Source organism: Notolabrus celidotus, chromosome 6, assembly GCF_009762535.1.
Source record: "Notolabrus celidotus isolate fNotCel1 chromosome 6, fNotCel1.pri, whole genome shotgun sequence".
Classification (NCBI taxonomy): Eukaryota; Metazoa; Chordata; class Actinopteri; order Labriformes; family Labridae; genus Notolabrus; species Notolabrus celidotus.
Genome location: NC_048277.1, coordinates 3,089,887 through 3,108,321, shown reverse-complemented (window position 1 = coordinate 3,108,321; position 18,435 = coordinate 3,089,887). Strand labels below are relative to the sequence as shown.

At 43.5% G+C, this 18,435-nt stretch overlaps 1 protein-coding gene across 7 annotated transcripts in view; it reads right to left on the bottom strand.

Annotated features, from left to right (window-relative positions):
* The window catches only part of edc4 (enhancer of mRNA decapping 4), a 43,339-nt gene that overhangs the window by 11,536 nt on the left and 13,368 nt on the right, over positions 1–18,435 (bottom strand). For 3 of the 7 annotated variants that reach the window (XR_004631623.1, XR_004631624.1, XM_034686289.1), the window contains exons 8-27: positions 16,905–17,041; positions 16,686–16,769; positions 16,503–16,598; positions 15,817–15,916; positions 15,356–15,536; positions 15,107–15,173; positions 14,704–14,795; positions 12,560–12,744; positions 11,929–12,008; positions 11,672–11,813; positions 11,300–11,592; positions 10,940–11,170; positions 9,351–9,455; positions 8,985–9,128; positions 8,788–8,824; positions 7,859–8,006; positions 6,046–6,201; positions 1,542–1,657; positions 1,300–1,465; positions 462–648 (exon numbers count right to left, since the gene is read on the bottom strand). Coding sequence is in view for 5 of the 7 variants with exons in the window: in XM_034686289.1 (XP_034542180.1) it covers positions 462–648; positions 1,300–1,465; positions 1,542–1,657; positions 6,046–6,201; positions 7,859–8,006; positions 8,788–8,824; positions 8,985–9,128; positions 9,351–9,455; positions 10,940–11,170; positions 11,300–11,592; positions 11,672–11,813; positions 11,929–12,008; positions 12,560–12,744; positions 14,704–14,795; positions 15,107–15,173; positions 15,356–15,536; positions 15,817–15,916; positions 16,503–16,598; positions 16,686–16,769; positions 16,905–17,041 (2,747 nt within the window). In the remaining 2 variants the exon portion in view is untranslated. Of the gene's footprint in view, positions 1–461; positions 649–1,299; positions 1,466–1,541; positions 1,658–5,498; positions 5,690–6,045; positions 6,202–7,858; positions 8,007–8,787; positions 8,825–8,984; positions 9,129–9,350; positions 9,456–10,939; positions 11,171–11,299; positions 11,593–11,671; positions 11,814–11,928; positions 12,009–12,559; positions 12,745–14,703; positions 14,796–15,106; positions 15,174–15,355; positions 15,537–15,816; positions 15,917–16,502; positions 16,599–16,685; positions 16,770–16,904; positions 17,042–18,435 lie in introns of those variants that run through there. The other 4 variants (XM_034686290.1, XM_034686291.1, XM_034686292.1 and 1 more) reach the window with 4 other exon arrangements.

Below are 18,435 nucleotides of genomic sequence, written 5' to 3'. Positions count from 1 at the left end.
GAATAAATACAAAATAAAAATAAATTAAAAATAAATTAAAAAGAAGAGAAAGATGAAGATAGAAAAATGTCATCTTATGTGAAGCATAAACTTGGTTATACTATTAATAATAATAATAATAATAATAATAATAATAATAATAATAATATTACAATTATAGTCAAAATATTGAATAATACAAATAAATAAATACAAAATAAAAAGAAGAAGAAAAGGGGTAGTTGTCTTATATGTGAAACAAAAACTTGGTTATAATAATCATTATTATTTTTATAATAAATAATAATTATTATATCAATACATCAATACAAAATATAAAGATGAAGAAGAAGAAAGAAGATCAAAAGAAGAGGAACAACAAGGAGAAAGAAGTGACTAGTTCTCTTATATGTGATACATAAACTAGGTTAACTGATCATCCATTATCAGTGTGATCGGTGCAGGAGGGCTCAGATACGTACTTTCCCACCATCATCTGGACTTGGTGCTGAACCTCTGCCCGGACATTAGCAGTGATGTTACTGGTCAGCTGATCCGTGGAGCTCTGGAAGCCCTCGATCATCTGCTGGAGCTGGGCAACGATGGGGTCTCGTGTTTCCTGCTCTCTCTGCTTTCTGCTCTTCATGTGGCTCTCAAGCTGCTGGATGTCTGAAAGAAAACACCAGACCGTTTCTACCTCGGTGGAGATGATTGTTGAATGGACAGAAGTCACGTTTGCTTTTTAGTGCCCCTACTTTCGGTCCCTTACGCTCCATTGTCAGGAGGCAAATATCAATTCAGTCATCCAACATGAAGCCTTGAATTGATCATGGATTAAACTTAAATTTCAACAAGCTTGCAAGGGCACACATACTGAGCGAGGCATTGTGGCATCAATACTCGCTGCAGGCTAACTGTGTGTCTCGTCTTTGTACCGACCATGACAGCCTTGGAAAAATGAAAAAAAACCATCTTGCTGTAAGTTTCCAGAGGTTGGTATGAGCACAATCTCAGAATAAATAGACTACTTATCAACACATCAGTGCCCTGGCTCAGTCTGAAAGGAGATCATTACAAAAGCTGTCCCTGAGATGTTTCAAAGAGAGAGTTATTTAATAAGAGTTGCAGATAAACAGACCCTGATTTCAGGGCTGGATACAGGAAACAAACAATATGAAGGAAATACCAAATCTAAGTGTCTGAGTGGGGATCATTAGCCATCGTGACTCTGGAGAAAGGCTTGTGGTGACTATTCAAAAACTGCGTTTGGGCACAAGCTGACAAATGTAGAAATGCTGCCATTTGAAAAGACTGCCTTACATTCTTGTGTTCCTTGTTTGAAGCTGTCGTTGATTTGTTGAAACATGGACTGACATCCTCTTTCAAAGACGGGCAGCACGATGCTCTGGAAGGCATCTTTATAGGCTGCTTGTATTGGCCCCTGCATCGCTTCAGCTGCAGCTCGACCAATCGCATCTGTTGTGTTCTGCAAACAGGAAGAGGATTAAGTTGTGATGTTTTGGAAATGCAGGATAGGGCAATGATGAAGCTCAGACACTTACCTTGGATTTGACGACCTTGTTAACATTCTCCTTTAGAGTGACTTCCACAGCGGTGAGCTTAGCAGCAATTGTGTTGTTCAGCTGACCCGTCACTGGCTCCAGACTCTTAGAGATAGCTTGAGAGAGGAAGAATCAATCAAACAGATTAGAAAGAGCTCCTGTATGAGATCACGGCATGAGTAAAGAATGCAGGAACATTTCAGAGTAGAGAGGACGGTCAAAATAAGATATCTCGAAAAGGTGTAAAATCACACAGAGAGCATCAGCTGCAAGTTAACTCATGCTCAGGGTGATGTCTAATACTTTAATGACACTGTGACATAGTGAAAGTCAACATAATACGGTAATTAGACCAGATCTACTTGAGGTGCATTTGGACCAAGAGTTCCGGGGTCTTTTAGCCCCCAGAACTACTTTACCCTGAACTAAAAGGTTCCTGTGCCCCCATTGTTGTCTGCGTTTCGACCGCAGGCTGAAGTCCCGGTTGTGTAAATCAGGCCAGTGACGTATGGAGGGGAAAAAAAGTAAATGCACTACACCACCAGACCAGTAGAGGGCAGTAACACAAAGAGGAATGCCATTCATCACAGATGACACCATAGAAGCAGACGGACAGGCAGGTATCATTATGAGCAACACAACAGTTAGCCTGTTAGCATGAAGAGACTCAACTGGCTCTGTTTTAGATGGTTCTATATTTCATCACAGATGGATTCACTGAATCAACACGTGAGAGGAGATAAGCGCGAGTAGCAAAGACGTTTCAACACGGCTTTAAAATCCTTTTGAACTCAAAAAGCCGTGGCAGAGATCGACCGGTGTTCTGGTTTAAACAGCGACCCTGTTAACTGGTGACTCTCAGCCGGATGCATCCCTCATAAACGTCTTTAGACCATCATTAAATATCTGATGAGGATATTTTGAAATCTTAATAAAAACTAAACTAGTTTGCATTCCCAGGAACTCCCTCTGTGTTTCAACAGCATTCACGTTGGGCTGAGAGAAGACTACTGTTACAAGCTGCTAAATGAAGAGAATCACAGCTTCTTCTTTTGAAAAGTACACACACATACAAAAAAGATAGAACAAATAAAAACTAATGAAAGAAAGAGAAATCAAGTGAATCACAGATGTGTGTGATGTTATTGTGGACGGCGGGCGGAATAAAAACACTGCGGTTAATCTACCAATCAGACACGTTCAGCATTGCAGGCCCTGCCCCCTGAAAGTCCCGGGACCTTTGAAAAGTACTACCCCCCTAGCAGGGGCTTTTTAGGGGGAGATTATCATCCCCTGAACTAAATTTAGACCCTGGGTCCACCGGTCAAAATGCACGTAGTTCCGGGGTGAAGTTCCTGCTGTCGAAAAAAGCCTTTTGTATTGATCTTATTAATACAGGAACAGGCTGACAATACAGGAGCCACAGCAATGTCATGTGTTTGTTCATGGCGCTCAGCAGGCAGTTACATTCAGTCAGTATTCAGTGCTGCAGCAAACCTCAGATCTCATAACTTAGATAAATGTAAGCTGAAACCTACACACGGACGCAAAAGATGATTGCAATCCCTCTCACACAGAGGAAACGAGGATCAGAATGATACTAACCTTTACATGAGGGGAGGTAGGGGACTCCGGAGAAAGTTTTAGGTCTGTGCATACATGCCTGGTTTACAGCAATGATTAGTGTTGTGAAATTGGAAAGATGAATGGAGTTCATTTTGAATGTTTGCTGTTCCGTCCATTAAATTTGGCGTCTGCTGAGCCCAAAAATGTCCAAAAGAAGAAGATTTTGGGGTCCATAACGGAGCACAGGAAAGTATCCCAATAAAACGTATGAAGAAACAGAAACTCAGACGTGCTGAGGCAAAGAAATTAAGGAAAGGAATATAAAAGGATACGAGGCATCTTTTAGTGTAACCCCGGGGAGGAAATGCAAACAGAGCAGCCTCACACAGCTGTCTGCTCAGCCTGAGACAGACAGCTTTAACGCACTGCAGCTGCTGAGCCACCAGTCCCATCTCTTCACACTGAGTTTTTAATAATAACTATAAATAATCAAATGTTTACTTTTTAGATTAGATAGAAATGTTACAGTGAATTATAAAGCAGTTATGAGTTTTTTTTCTCCTGTGACTGTGACGTAGACTGTTCTTACTGCAGAGATATGCTCCAAGTGGTAAGACTTGTTTCCTCTCAGAGTAGACAGACACGTGGTTTGAAGAAAAACCAAACTGATGAAGTATGAATTTCTGATCAGAATGATTTTAATCATGTAGATGAATATGCATATGTAAACATAGATACTGAATCTGTAGGGAAGGTGTTTATTTTTCTACATGCTCTGCAGAGAACCGCACACTGTTTGAAGATTGATATATTTTTTTGCAAACACTATTGATCTGTAGATGTGTAGCAGTGCAGCAGCACCTGAGCTGATCTGCTTAGACCATAGACTGTATAAATAATGAACTTAGTCTCTGTGACATCACCCATCTGTTCCTGAGCACTGTTTTGAGGCCAGTCGGCGGAGGGAGCCATATTGGAAATGCTGAACTCAACATAACTTAGGCTGTTCTTGAATCTGCCTGCTGCATACTGTGTTTGAAGGTAGTATGTAGTCTGTCTGTTCTGTTGGATCTCGTCTGCAGGATGCTGGGTCAGGCGTTGCTGGATTTCTGGTTTCAGAAAGCTGAAGTAAACGACCAAGCTGATAGATAAACTGCTTCTTTAGCAACACTTGTGATTTAAAAAGTTAAGAAGTGGTTTATATGGAATTTGATCATTTTCACAGCACATAAAAACTGAGTTTCCCCGTCATATACGGAAAAAAGAAGAAGTTAGTGCTGTGCATTATGGGAAACAGTACGTGAGGGAGACTGGTCCGCTGCAGACTGAGACATGCTCCTGAATCAGTGCGACATCCAGGTAGTTTTGGCATACTGCAGATTTTACTCTCTTTACTACATACTGAATTTAGACCAAATCAGTACGTACTGCTTCATACTTTGAGACCGAAGGTTGCCACTTGGTTTAGTCAGGCTAGGGCCCAATCTCAATCTCTCCCCTAAGCCTTGAGCCCTTCTTGACTTAATTGACGTCAGCTGTGAAGTGATTGAGGGCAAGAGACTGTAAGGGCTCAAAACAGCTGAACTGGGAATGGGACAGCACTTTGTGACTTCTCACGTGAGCCTGCATGATGTCACCAGCTCACCTTAGCGATATTAGGAATGTTTATCGCACAATTTCACTTTCCTCAAATTCAAGGCGCTTAAGGGAGGGACTGCCTGAATGTCATGTGATCCAGGCTCTTACCGTACAGACTGCTTAACCACAACATTTAAAATATATAAATAGGCTATATAACTATAAGTATATACTGTATATACACATCGGTGTGTATTGCAACTTTGATGCTTCTTTTTTACTGTTGCACTTTTTTTATTTCATGTTACGGTGCTCGTTTACCCTTCCATGCTCACTGGCTTCCCCTTGGAATCCTGTGTTTCACGTTACAATGCTATGAACTCTGGGTAATTCCCTTACACTAAGTCTGCAAAAATGCCCATATATGGAAAGGGGGCATAAAGGGCTCAAAAAGTCTGAGAGAGATCCCTCACACACTTGATGATTTGACAGAGGGACAGCCCTAAGCCCTCACGGACTTAGCGGGAACGCGCCTCAAAATCAGTGAGTGTTTTAAGGTGGACATTGAGATTGGGCCTATGTGTCTGCTCTATCATGCTAAAATGTGCACCATAATGAAAAGCATGAAGTCCCACCAGGTCGCTGCCCAGGTGTATGGTCTGAAACCAAGTGTAATGGCATGGACTGTGAAATAACCTTGGAGACATCCAGTGAAAAAAAAGGGTCTTCACACTGAAGTCTCTTCAACCAGGCATGCTTTTGCACATGGAAGGAAAAAAGACTAGAGAGAAAGCTGTGTTCAGTAAGCTGCAAATGTGTTCATACTTTTATCATAACATGTGGATAAAACAACACTGTAGTCTCTGGATGTGTGTTTGAATGCCCTGCTGAAACAACAAGCAGGGGGAGGTTAAGGTCATAATGTAGCCTGGCTGCTAGCTGCTTTTGAGAGGCATCAGTATCCTCTATGATGTTGGCTACAAAGGTTGACGCCCTAAACTGTCCTGAAACAAGATGGATGATGACAAAGGTAAATGTGCTACTATTATTATTAATACTTTTGTAAGTTGAAAATGATCTTGATAACTTCATTTTTTCTGTATATGCGCATGGACTCTGTTTCCTGTATCTAAGTAACAATAAATGGTGCAACACCACCATCCTCTGGTGACAAGTGAGGATGATCTTACACACAGTCCCCTGATCTCTCTGTCCCCTCCGACTCAGGGCTTGATGATTTTGTTCACAGGCAACATCTGTGTGTGTGTGTGTGCGTGCGTGCGTGCGTGCGTGCGTGCGTGCGTGCGTGCGTGCGTGCGTGCGTGCGTGCGTGCGTGCGTGCGTGCGTGCGTGTTCTTACTCTGTGGTACGGTTTTCTTCATTTCCTCTCGTAGCACTTTGTCCATCCTGTTGGTCAGAGCCGAGCTGAGGGCATGGCTGATCTGCTGGCTGAGTTGTTCCTGGAGCTGCTGCTGGTGATTCTGTCTCTCTGCAAGCACTCGTTCTAGTCTGCGCTCTGAGGTCATGAGAGGTCAAGGCCAACAATGGTGCATCATCAAGAGAGATCAAGCTCTGTGAAAACAACTCTGTTGCCATTTATCAAAAGGACATTTCTCCAAGTAAGTAAGTGTTTTATAGAATAGAAATAATGCAGAGTAGGTTCAAGTGCTTCAGGTAACCATCCATCCAGATTATCCTGTTTAGGGACCTATCTCAGCTATTGAGCTGCCGTAGACGTCCTCCTGCTGTGGACGTTCCAGACTCCAGCTGATACGGACGTGCTGGACTCCAGTGGCAACAGCTACTACTACTCATCTCATCACTATCACCGCTCCCTCTCTCTCTTATTCTCCTCTATCCCTCTTTCCAGACCCCACTCGGTCGAGGCAGATGGCTGTCTAACATGAGTCTGGTTCTGCTCGAGGTTTCTGCCTGTTAAAGGAAGTTTGTCCTCTCCGCTGTAACTAGCTAAATACTGTGAGGTGCAATGCTCATGGTGGATTAAGGTGGGGTCAGGCTGAGTCTTATCCTGTCTTGGTGTTGGGTCTCTGTTCATAATTTGACATAGAGTGGTCTAGACCTGCTCTGTTTGTAAAAGAGTCTTGAGATAACGTTTAATGTGATTTGGCGCTATACAAATAAAGATTGATTGATATTTGGCCAGAGTCGCCCAATACACCCTGAACAGGTCGCCAGCCAATCGCAGAGCTTATATAAAAACAGGCAACTAGCCACACTCACACCTATAGGCAAGTTACAGCCAAATTCCATCCGATCCGTGTCTGGTCCGTCTCTGATCCGTCACGGCACTAGATCTGATCGGTTTCTATTCTAGTCAATGTGTTAACTTCTACTGGATCCGCTCCATTGCGTTCCGGCTGCGTCTCTGATCCAGCAGGTCAGAGTCCTCCGGATCAGATACACAAGACCTCTATTTTTGCCGGATGCCCGAGCACGACGCATCAATCTCAACAGAGCAGATGGAGCGGGACAGGAAGTCAGGCACCAAAACAAAATGAAAACATCTGTTTAATTTTCAGAATAAAACACTCTGTGTTATCACCAGATCGTATTTCACTTTACTACAACAACAAACCGTCATGATGAGCGGAGCCAGGCCTAGAGTCAACAGGTCAGAGGTTTTCAGAGGACCAGAAAGACAACATGGATGAGGAGAGGAGGAGGAGAATCCTTGATTCAGTAATTACTGTGGGAAAACCTCGGTCACATGACTCCAGCTGTCTGGCGGTCCTGAAAACACAACCGGTGGGTGTTGACGGGGAGAGAGCACAGACCGGACCGCTGCGGATCAGAGACAGATCTGGTGGAAGTCTGATGTTAGAGTGACCAATTAACTAACGAGCATGTCTTTAGATTGTGGGAGGAAGCACGAGTACCCAGAGGGGATCTTTGGGGAGAATATGCAAAGTGCCCATAATAAAGCCCAAGCTGTGATTTGAACCAGGAGCCTCTTTGCTCTAACCACTGCACTGCTCTGCCCTTGTTTCAGTTCACAGCAGTCTCAATTAAAAATGTATGTTTTGCCAACACAGTCACAGGTGTTCAGACAGCCTGAGAACAGATGTCAATAGAAAGTCTCACAGATGTTTGGAATACAGAAACAAATAAAAAAGCTTTTAAAGTTTGATGAGTGAGAAAAGACTGAAGGATACGATCCTGTTCCTGGTGGGTGCTCACCACGTGCTCCACCTGGGCCAAAATGGAGCTCTGCATGGCTTGAATTTGTCCACGCAGCTCAGTTAACTCCCTTTGCTGGCTACGCAAGAGCATCAACAACTCGTCCTGTACCTCTGCATTCATCTGTGTGGAGGAGGAGAGAAGGGTTGTACAGAGTTTAATACTGAAATATGACAGCTTTGGTACATTCATTTCAAACTACCTTAAAGTGTCTGATTGATTGTTTGAAACTGTTCCTGCTTCTTCAGAGACAAACTATCAGATATATTAGGTGCATTTGGACCAAGAGTTCCGGGGTCTTTTAGCCCCCAGAACTACTTGACCCTGAACTAAAAGGTTCCTGTGCCCCCATTGTTGTCTGCGTTTCGACCGCGGGCTGAAGTCCCGGGTAGATTGTGTAAATCAGGCCAGTGACGAATGGAGGGGTAAACTCCACAAACACTGACACGTTCAGCTGAAGGTCTCCAGTTTACAGGGTCACTTTTAAAACCGTAACACCGGGAGAGACTCATTCACGGTGGGCTGAGAGAAGACTACTGTTACAAGCTGCTAAATCAAGAGAATCACAGCTTCTTCTTTTGAAAAGTACACACACATACAAAAAAGATAGAACAAATAAAAACTAATGAAAGAAAGAGAAATCAAGTGAATCACAGATGTGTGTGATGTTATTGTGGACGGAGGGCAGAATAAAAACACTGTGGTTAATCTACCAATTAGACACGTTCAGCATTGCAGGCCCTGCCCCCCGAAAGTCCCAGGACCTTCGAAAAGTACTACACCCCTAGCAGGGGCTTTTTAGGGGGGAGATTAACTACCCCTGAACTAAATTTAGACCTCCAGGGTAAAGTCCTATAGAAAGACAGCTAAACAAAGTGCAAAGATTGTTTAGTGAACACCTTACCTGAGCGGAGTCCATTTGCCTGGACTGGGATGATTCACTAAACAGAAAAAGAAAGGAATGGATAGAGAACTTTAACTGTGATAGTCTAACTGGAGTCAGTCGAGTAATATTTGTATTTCTGTATATTTCAGCAGACACAGATTTGAACACAAAGTATAAATACATGTAGAATAAATCCCACTTCAGCCCTGACAAACCTGTCGTCTTTCTTAGTCTTCCTCTTTACTTTGGGTGAGCCTCGTGGTGAGGTCTTCCAGTCCTTCACGGGGACTCTGTGAGAGGAACGGGTGCCACAGTTCCCTGAGGACGATGCCAGGCTGGCGACTTCATCATCAGGGTCGCTGGATCAGAACACAGAGACGCACAGATGAACAGAGTTAGAAAAGCTGCAGGCTGTTATGTAACGGAGAACATGCCAAAGCTCTTTAATTGTCTTAGAAATGATGACTCAAATCTTAAAACATGATTTCCCACTGTTGTCTTGAATTTGAGATGCACCACTACACAACACTGTATGTGTGTCTGTTTATATGACAAACAAACACAGTGATATAATCTGCTACCTCTGCTCCGCAGCGGCATCCAGGCTGTCATTGTGTGCGAGGTGATAGGAGCGTCGATGATAAGGTGAGCTCAGGTGTCTGTCCTTTGATTCTTGATCTCTTGAACTGCAACACAGCAGACATGAAAACACATTTTTAAAATCAATGTTTTAGAAATGCTTTTGTGACAGGGCAACATGATTAGATGTGTTGAACGGATCAATATATCATTTCTATCAGTCAAATCACAAAGAAACAGAATGTGATGATATGAGTTTAATGCCGGGTATGTAAAGGTTCCACTGTCAAGGAGAGGTATGTGAAGATGTGGTGTTCATTATTATTATTAATTTGTGTATGAATGAGGTGATATAAAGAGGATGTGAGGTAGAGGAAGGGGAGGAACAGAGGACGCAGCTACTGCATGTCCACCGACTGTTTAACCCAGCTGTGTTTTGGTGAGATCTAAAGCCTGATTTACACTTCTGCGTCGAATCGACGGCGTAGCCTACGCCGGGGGTCCACAGTGCTCTCGTACCTATGCAGAGGCCTACGCGTGTAGCTGACGTGCACCTCCTCCAAAACTACCCGTAGAATCGACGCGGACCGCAAGCCCTGTGATTGGTCCACTCTGCAGCATTGTATTTCCTGCATTTACAGCACTTCCAGGATCCCCGCACATCAGCCGTGTATTTCATCTCCTGCTCTCTATTCTTCATGTAATCATGTCTGTATGATAAACAGCAACATGTATCAGCTGTAGATTAACATAACACGCTCTGAATCTCTGTGGAAAAGTAAACAGAGATCGTAGCGGGGTCAGAAGCAGGCGACCGGCTATCAGAGAGACCACACTGCCCTCAAGTGTTTCGGAGGAGAATTGCTGCATGACACGGACACATCGACGCACAAGTATGTGGTGCTCATGTCCGAGTCAGGCACTGCTGTGTAGGGGAGACGCAGAAGTATAAATCAGCCTTAAGCTGTTGTGTTTGTGATCGATCACCTTTTCTTTTGAATGACTTCTTGTGTTTTCTCGTGATGAACTAAGGGATTTTTTGGTTGTGTGTTGACGGAGGACGGCTGCATCGGTGGACCAGAAACACCCAAAACACCCAAAACAAACGTGAAACGGACTTAAAAGACTGTTATAAGTGAATTGTTGTTATGATTCACTTATAGTTGGTTAGGATGGGAATTCAAGTTTATTTTGAATCTGTAAATGCTCAGTTTAAAGGTTTTGGTTGGAAGTTATTCAAATTTCATTCACTGTGTCGAGCTGAGTGTTTGCAGCTACCTGACCAGTGGTTTTAGGTATTATTTATACTATTAAGTATCGGTTCAGTGCAGAAAAGGAAAGGGTAAACATTATTGAAGCTGTTTTGTGTCAGGTTGGTATGGTTCCAAAGTGTGTAGGTTTACAACTTTCCTAAAGAACCCTGTTAGTGTATAACATCGACAAGAAATCAAGTCGAGTTTTGCAATTTTAAAGAATGTTTTCCATTTCCAACACAGATCTAAAAGATTAAAAAAACATAATCTTCCTGCACGCTCTGCACAGCTGCACGTATGTTTTATAATTCAAAGATTCTATCAGTGAGAATTATTACCAGTCTCCAAGACCGTTGTCCCTCAAACTGTTCCTGGTTTCTCTCGTGATGTCAGGTGCAGCAGGCCAAGGCGTGTGGCTAACGCTGCTATCTGCTGATCCGATTCCAGCCCCGGGGTTCTCCTGGGACAGAGCGTTCTCAAGGAGAGACGGAGTGTTGCTGAGCCTTGGTTCTGGCTCCACTGGTCCACCCACTGGCCCATCTGCACCCCCGAGTTCCAGGGGCAACAGGCTAAGACAGAAAGTACAACAGTGGTGTTTATCACGTCTTTACTGGTGTTATTTCCCTGAATATAACATTACAGGCTGACTTTTTAAATGTTGCATATCAGATATATATCATAGCTTCCCATCACAGTACCTGTTGTTGGCTGTGCGTGGGGAGGTCAGGAGGTGCAGGGCAGATGCAGCAGAGGCCATGCTGTCTGTCTGTAGTGCAGAAAGAGGAGAAGAGTCTAAGCCTGACACTAGTCCACGCTGCAGCTGCAGGGTCTGGGATGCGATTTCAGGCATGTCCTGGGACATGGCCGTGGAGGCTGATGAAATGACATCAGGGGAGCGGGCCCTTGTCGGAGAGGCCAGAGGGGGCAGGAGGGGGGAGTCTAGGACCTGAGAGCTATCAAGTGGATGAGGACCACTAGAGGGCGCCAAAGCCTGGAGAGAGATAAGTCGTGTGATGAATAAATGAAATTTGACATGAACAGATAAATGTGGAGGAGGACTGGAGTCGTACCTGCAGATTCTCCAGTCCAGGCAGCAGCACGGAAGAAGAAACTCTTTGGCTGCTGGCGGAGGTGGAGAGTGTCAGACTGCTGCTGCTGCTGCTGCTGTTGTTCTCAGCTCTGATAGGACTCTGACTCACATCATCTAAAGCCCTGCACACAGTGACATAGAAACATTGTACTCAACACATGTTCACATGTGACCAGCACAGCAGTAGAAAAAACTGGATCTGATCACAGATCATGACTTTAAAATGCTGTTACAGACCTGCTGGTGGAGTCTGAGTTGCTGCTGATCGCTGTCACAATGGTCAGACTGCTGGCACTGCTTCCAGGAGACGCTGGTACCTGGAGGGAACAGGTGGACACAAACATGGATGACCACAGAAGACACCTTGAAGAGAGGTTGCTGTCTGTCTTTGTAATGCAGGCAGGAAACCACTGAAATTGTTCTTGTTGTTATCCCACCTCCTGTGGCTTAACATGAATGGGAGTGATGACTTGATTTATTGATTGACCGGTTTGATTAAAGCTAGGGTTGGTATTCACGGAAAACTAGCATGAATTTGAATGTAGCATTTCCTCAGGACTTTGGCGTAGGCTACGCCGTCGATTCGACGCAGAAGTATAAATCAGGCTACATGGTATGCAAAATGTCCTTTAAAATTGTTTTATATCCTTGTGTGACTTTGTTTTATTTTTATTTGACTTATTTGAATAGTTTAGTTTTGTTATTTTTCTTTATCTCTCCTGATAAGAAACAGAATGTTTAAAGAGAGAAAAAATAAAATCCTTGTCACAGTTGACAGATCTCTAAAATTACTAACTCCAGCCAATATCATCTGTTGGTTAAGAAAACAAGTGTTGGTAAAGGAGGCTCTGATGTGATGTGTTCTTACTGAAGTGCTGGGAGTCATGAAGGCATCGGGAGTCATCAGCTTGGGCATGGTCACACTGCTGCTGCCCGAGTTTGACAGGAAGTCAGTGGGAGCAGGGAGCATGGAGATACTCCTCAGGTCTGTTTGTGATCCACTTCCTGACTCCTTGTCCGAGCTCTGGTCAGTGAGATGGTCTGAGAACCCTGCTACACACAGAGAAGAGGACCAGGACTTCATTTGTGTAAATATTTGACATGCAAAGAACGCACAAAATACAAATACAAGACATGGAGAGCGTCTTCACACATTTTAACAAATCACATTTGATAGTGTCTTTAAAAGTTCTGGAAGAGACTGAAGACTTTTCTACATGTCCTGCATATTTTGCATTAACTAAACTTGATGAGAATGAAAGATGTGATGAGATGAAGAGGACACTAACAACAATGGTGAAAAAAAAGTGAAATTATAAAGAACATGTCGTGTTTTCAGATCTGAAGAGTTTTTTCTTTGGCGTGTATAGATATTAAAATCTAAAAATGATCGTCAAAACGTCTTAAGGCCTCTGGTAACCCAAATCAACAAAAATGTCTACCTATGATATTTATAGTCATATTTATATTATATATATTTAAAATATTAAGACTGAACTTGAATCAATTTTTGTAGTATTATCGGTTAAGTTTTTGATACCGTTCTAACGCTGGGATAAAGAAGGCGGGGTTAACTCGGATATATTTATGATGAAATAAATATCTAACCAATCAGAAATGAAACACTGAGTCACGTGCACACATGTTCAACAAAACTACTACGCTCCTGCTCAGACCGTCTCCTGACGTCTCAGCCAGTTCCCCTCAGTGTTGTCTTAGCTGTTAGCTTATTTGCTAATCACATACTGCCTGTAATCTGTCTGTATAGCTGTCTCTCTGCTCTGGACCCGGTTGAGTCGAGCCGCAGCCGAGTGGCAGTCCCACATATGCTCCACTCATTTCCCCAGCACCAGTTCACTAACTTTCCTCAGGTCCGGTTCACTAACTTTCCCAAGGACCAGTTCACTAACTTTCCTCAGGACTGGGTCACTAACTTTCCCCAGGACCGGTTCACTAACTTTCCCCAGGACCGGTTCACTAACTTTCCCCAGGACCGGTTCACTAACTTTCCCCAGGACCGGTTCACTAACTTTCCCCAGGACCGGTTCACTAACTTTCCTCAGGACCAGTTCACTAACTTTCCCCCTAACAGCTCAGAGTTTAGACAAACAGCTCTGTCTGACACCCGGAGCCGAGCTCCTCTGCGTGCACATACTACACTTCAGCCTCCTCTGCTCCGGGCGTCCCATGGTCCTGATGCCCCGGAGACTACGGAGTGATAAAACTAATAAATGATAGAAGTCCTGATCCTGAAGTGTTTTGTCACTTAGCACTCAGAGACCATTGTAAATGAATAATTTTCAGGTTCTGGAGTTTTGATGTTTTAGATTCAGAGTCAGACGGCTCAAACATGCAGGCTGTGAACTCCCTCTTGACCTGTCAATCAAAGAGTTAGGCCACACCCACACAGTCCTGAGAAATGCTCTGACCTGTAAAAGAAGCTGTTGTTGAACAGAGTTTTTTCAGAGTTGTGGATGTTTATTTTCACTCAGATTTTTGTTGACGCTTGATTACACATTACATTTTGATATTCTATATGAATTTTAAATATTCCATTTGCATTTCAAGAGGCTTTAAGGAAGAAATGACAGGAGAAGCCAGCAATATATACTCAAATTGTGACCAAAACCATTGCATTGTTTTTATAATTCCAAATCCCAGATGTACCAGTGCACTGTTCCTCTACAAGTGTCTTCTATAAGTGCAACAAGTCATTTTTTAAGTTTAAATTTATCTAAATGTTTAGGCTTTTACTATTGCTGACAGAGAGAACATTAACATGAAAGATGTATGATGGACCAACAGATACCTTCATATAACTTTATATAAGATAAACATGGTGGAAAAGTAAGAATGGATTTCATCATAGAACACTGGGAAAGACTACGTCAAACCCATGAAACATGGTTTTGTTGGCTGTACACATGACATACAAACTTACAAATGAATGGAACATTTATTTATTGTAAACTTGTGTTTGCTCTATTGTGAGTTTTTGAGAATGTGACTTACCAAAGACATCCTGAGAATCAGAGTGAGGCAGGAACGCTGTCGGGCCGTAACCCTGGTTGGGCTGAAACCAGATCTGGACATCCTGCAGACTCCTGAAATACAGAGAATCAAGACTCATGACTGCAGCTGCCTTGCTGAATTCTGCAGCTTGAAGGGTCGGGGTGTTCACACCAGCTGCTGCCAGCCTCATCTGTTTACATCAGAGTTAGCCTTTAAAGGGGTAAAGTCCCTAGTTCCAGGGTAAAGTTCCTGCAGTTGAAAAACGCCTAAACTATAGTGGTCCCAAAATGTGATTGAATAAGACTACCTTTGTTGAATAAGTCTTTTAAATGCCAGTTATTTGGAGCTCCTTTCATTCAAAACAAAAACTGAACTACTTACAGGACACAATGAGAGGACTTACTTGGTGTGAACACAGTAGAGTTTAATTTGGATCCCAGACTTGGACTCTGTAGGTCCTTGGGTGCCCTCTGGAGGAAAACACACGATACACACAGAATGTAAAAATGCCGTATTGAGAGTCACTGTTTGAACATGCTCCAGTTGTATCCCCAAAGAGTCACACACAGACACTTCAAAGAAAATAAGTGTTGTGAAAATCAAATATTGTCTCTTTATGATGCAGAATGTGTAAGCAGGTGAATGTATGTACCTATTGTCAGGCTCTCGCTCTCCTCCTCTGCAGGGAGGACCTCGGTGTGTCTCAACCTGCTGTGTGCCACATCTCGGACCCCAAAGCTGAGCACGGGGTGCGTTAGTAGGAACTCTGACACCGCTGTGAAAGTGGCCTTTCCTTTCTCCAGGTCCTGCCGGAGCTCCATCACATACAGCACCTGTCGAATAATGACATCACCACAGTGTTGGCATGGCAATGTGTGCGGCTGGGAATGTGGTAGTTATGCTGACAGACTGTCCTTCTGTCTGGAGAGTCTCCTCTCAGACAAAGACTAAACCGTGTCTCTGAAACTCAGTCTCATTGAGTGATTAGTGTTTATCTCCAGAATGAAGCTCGAGGTCAGTGAAGTGAAAACGATGCTTTTTTAAAATCTGCATTTTGAATGAAGCGAGTGCTCAGACAGACTTTATGTAACTTGTTTTTCAGACAGACGGCACCTTTCTCTGCACGTCGGTGAGGATGAGATACTCTGCGGAGAGGTCCAGACTGGCCTTGAGACTCGGCAGAACGGAGGAGTTGAACACATCCGGGGAAAATCTTAAGAGACAGAAACAAATAAAGTCGATGTTATTATCAATCCGTTCATTATTCTGTAAAAACATCAGAGAGAAGATTGACTGAAATGATAAAGCTATTGTAATGACTGTCCACTGCCACCAGATGGAGGTCAGATGAGGTTATTATCAACACTCTTCTGAAATGGTCTTTATTCACATTTTCAACATTTGTACATCAAAGACAGAAAGAAGTGTTCTTCCATCAGAAAACACAACTTAGCAGAATTAGCAAAGACATGAGACATACACAGGGGATGCCAGGATGGATTCAAAATGAGAACTCCTCACACTTCGAAGAAGATCTGTGCATTTAAAGCTCCTGTGAGGAACTTTCTGGTAGTGTTAGTTTTTGCGCCCCCCCTGTGGGCAGACTGATACCTTTTAAATAACATCAATCTCCTCCTGCTTTCTTTTAACGTTCAAAATAATCACCGGTCAAATATTTACTGTGGACAAGGGAAAAAAGGATTTTACTTCCCCATGCTGTACATCTATTGGTCTGACACCTACCGTGGCGTCCCTGAGGTATCAAACAGCATTTCACATCATAGGAGTAAAGCACCAACCTGATGGTCTGTAAACAAGTCCAGGAAACTGTGCACCACATTTTCAACTCCTGGTTCTGATCCGCCCCAGTTATAAGGAACCGCCAGAAAGGAACCCTAAAAACAGAGAAGTAGAAGAGACTGATGTCAAACACAAGGAGAAACAAGAGTGTAAATTAAGTATCATCATGAGGGCATACTGACTCTGGGTCCTGTCTTTTGTGGTTGTCGCAGAAAAGAAGGCAGGAGAGCGGACGCCCTCCATGGGGCCGCAACTCATGAAGACATCTGTAAACCCAAGAAGAGTCAGTTAGAGACTAAATCATGACGGGGCTTTCCGTTATTTTTGGTAAGAATTATTTACACAGTTAATAACTAAACATTACTGAAGTGTGAAAGTAAATGAGGGATATCAGTATTTACTTAAAAACATCCAGCTTTTTTAACCTTGGCTTGTCCTGTGTCCCTTCGATGTATATTTGCCAGAACTTGATGTACCCGTCGTGGCTAGCCGTAGCCAACACGGTTCCATCGGGAGACAAGGCTCCTTCACTGACTCTCTATTAAGACACACATTACACAACATGAGACACAGAAGATATTCTTTTTTCACCCTCAATTTATAGGACACCTAGGTGCATTTGGACCAAGAGTCCCGGGGTCTTTAAGCCCCCAGAACTACTTTACCCTGAACTAAAAGGTTCCTGTGCCCGCATTGTTGTCTGCGTTTCGACCACGGGCTGAAGTCCTGGGTAGATTGTGCAAATCATGCCAGTGATGTATGGAGGGGAAAAAAAGTAAATGCACTACACCACCAGACCAGTAGAGGGCAGTAAAACAAAGAGGAATGCCATTGTTCGGATTTTTTACTATTCTGCCCTCCGAACAGGCATGCCAGGAAGCACACAATGTTTCGACTCGTGTTTTGTCTGTATTTGTTTTTATTTCTAAACTAATTGACAACAGGTCAAAAACCTGAAAACAATAAATGCATAAAGTATTACAATATGTTACTCTCACACATCACGCAAACAACAAACTGAAAAGAAGCCTTTAAAAACCAAAAGTGTAGCAGAGCTGACATGAATAACCACAGTGGACTACATCAGCCAGGGTGCTTAGCTCTCACTGAGCGTGCGCAGAGCAGCTCTCTGCCGCTACGATAGCCTACACGTAAACAGTGCTCATACTCTACACGTGTTGCTCAAACAAGACATTATACACCAAAGAACCAATAACCAACATCAACCCGGCACTGCAGTGGACTGTACAAAGACATCTGCTGTCATCACTGCCAGCTGCCAGTGTTAAACAAGTGCTACCCCGGCTAACGTCATTAGCCGGACGCTACAAGTTATAGATTACAAGCTGGTACCCTTCAATGCAGCAACCCACACTAACACCGCGTGGCAACACTAAGGTACACACATATCCGGACATTATTAGACAGCGCTGTGACTTACCAACGGGCTGTGTGCTCCTGACGATGGTTCAGGTGAAAGTGTTTAACCTGCAGTGGGTGTGCATGCGCATAAGTACTACAGCGAGAGACGCTTACCTGTAGGAGTCGCCCATGCGCACAACATCACAACACACAATGTAGTGCAACACAAACAACACCCTGCCCATTTCCCTCACTAAGTGACCCAAAGTCTTAACGCCTCCCACTTGGCCGACTGATTGACGAATTCAAGGAGGCCACAATAAACACAATAGTCACATATACTTATTCTTATTTGGCGTTCAAACTTAAGATTTGAACGCCAAAGATAGCTAAGGAGGTAGGCCCCACCACAGGGGTCTGTGGTCACAAATGACACCATAGAAGCAGACGGACAGGCAGGTATCATTATGAGCAACACAACAGTTAGCCTGTTAGCATGAAGAGACTCAGCTGGTGCTGTTTTAGATGGTGCTATATTTCATCGCAGATGGATTCACTGAATCAACACGT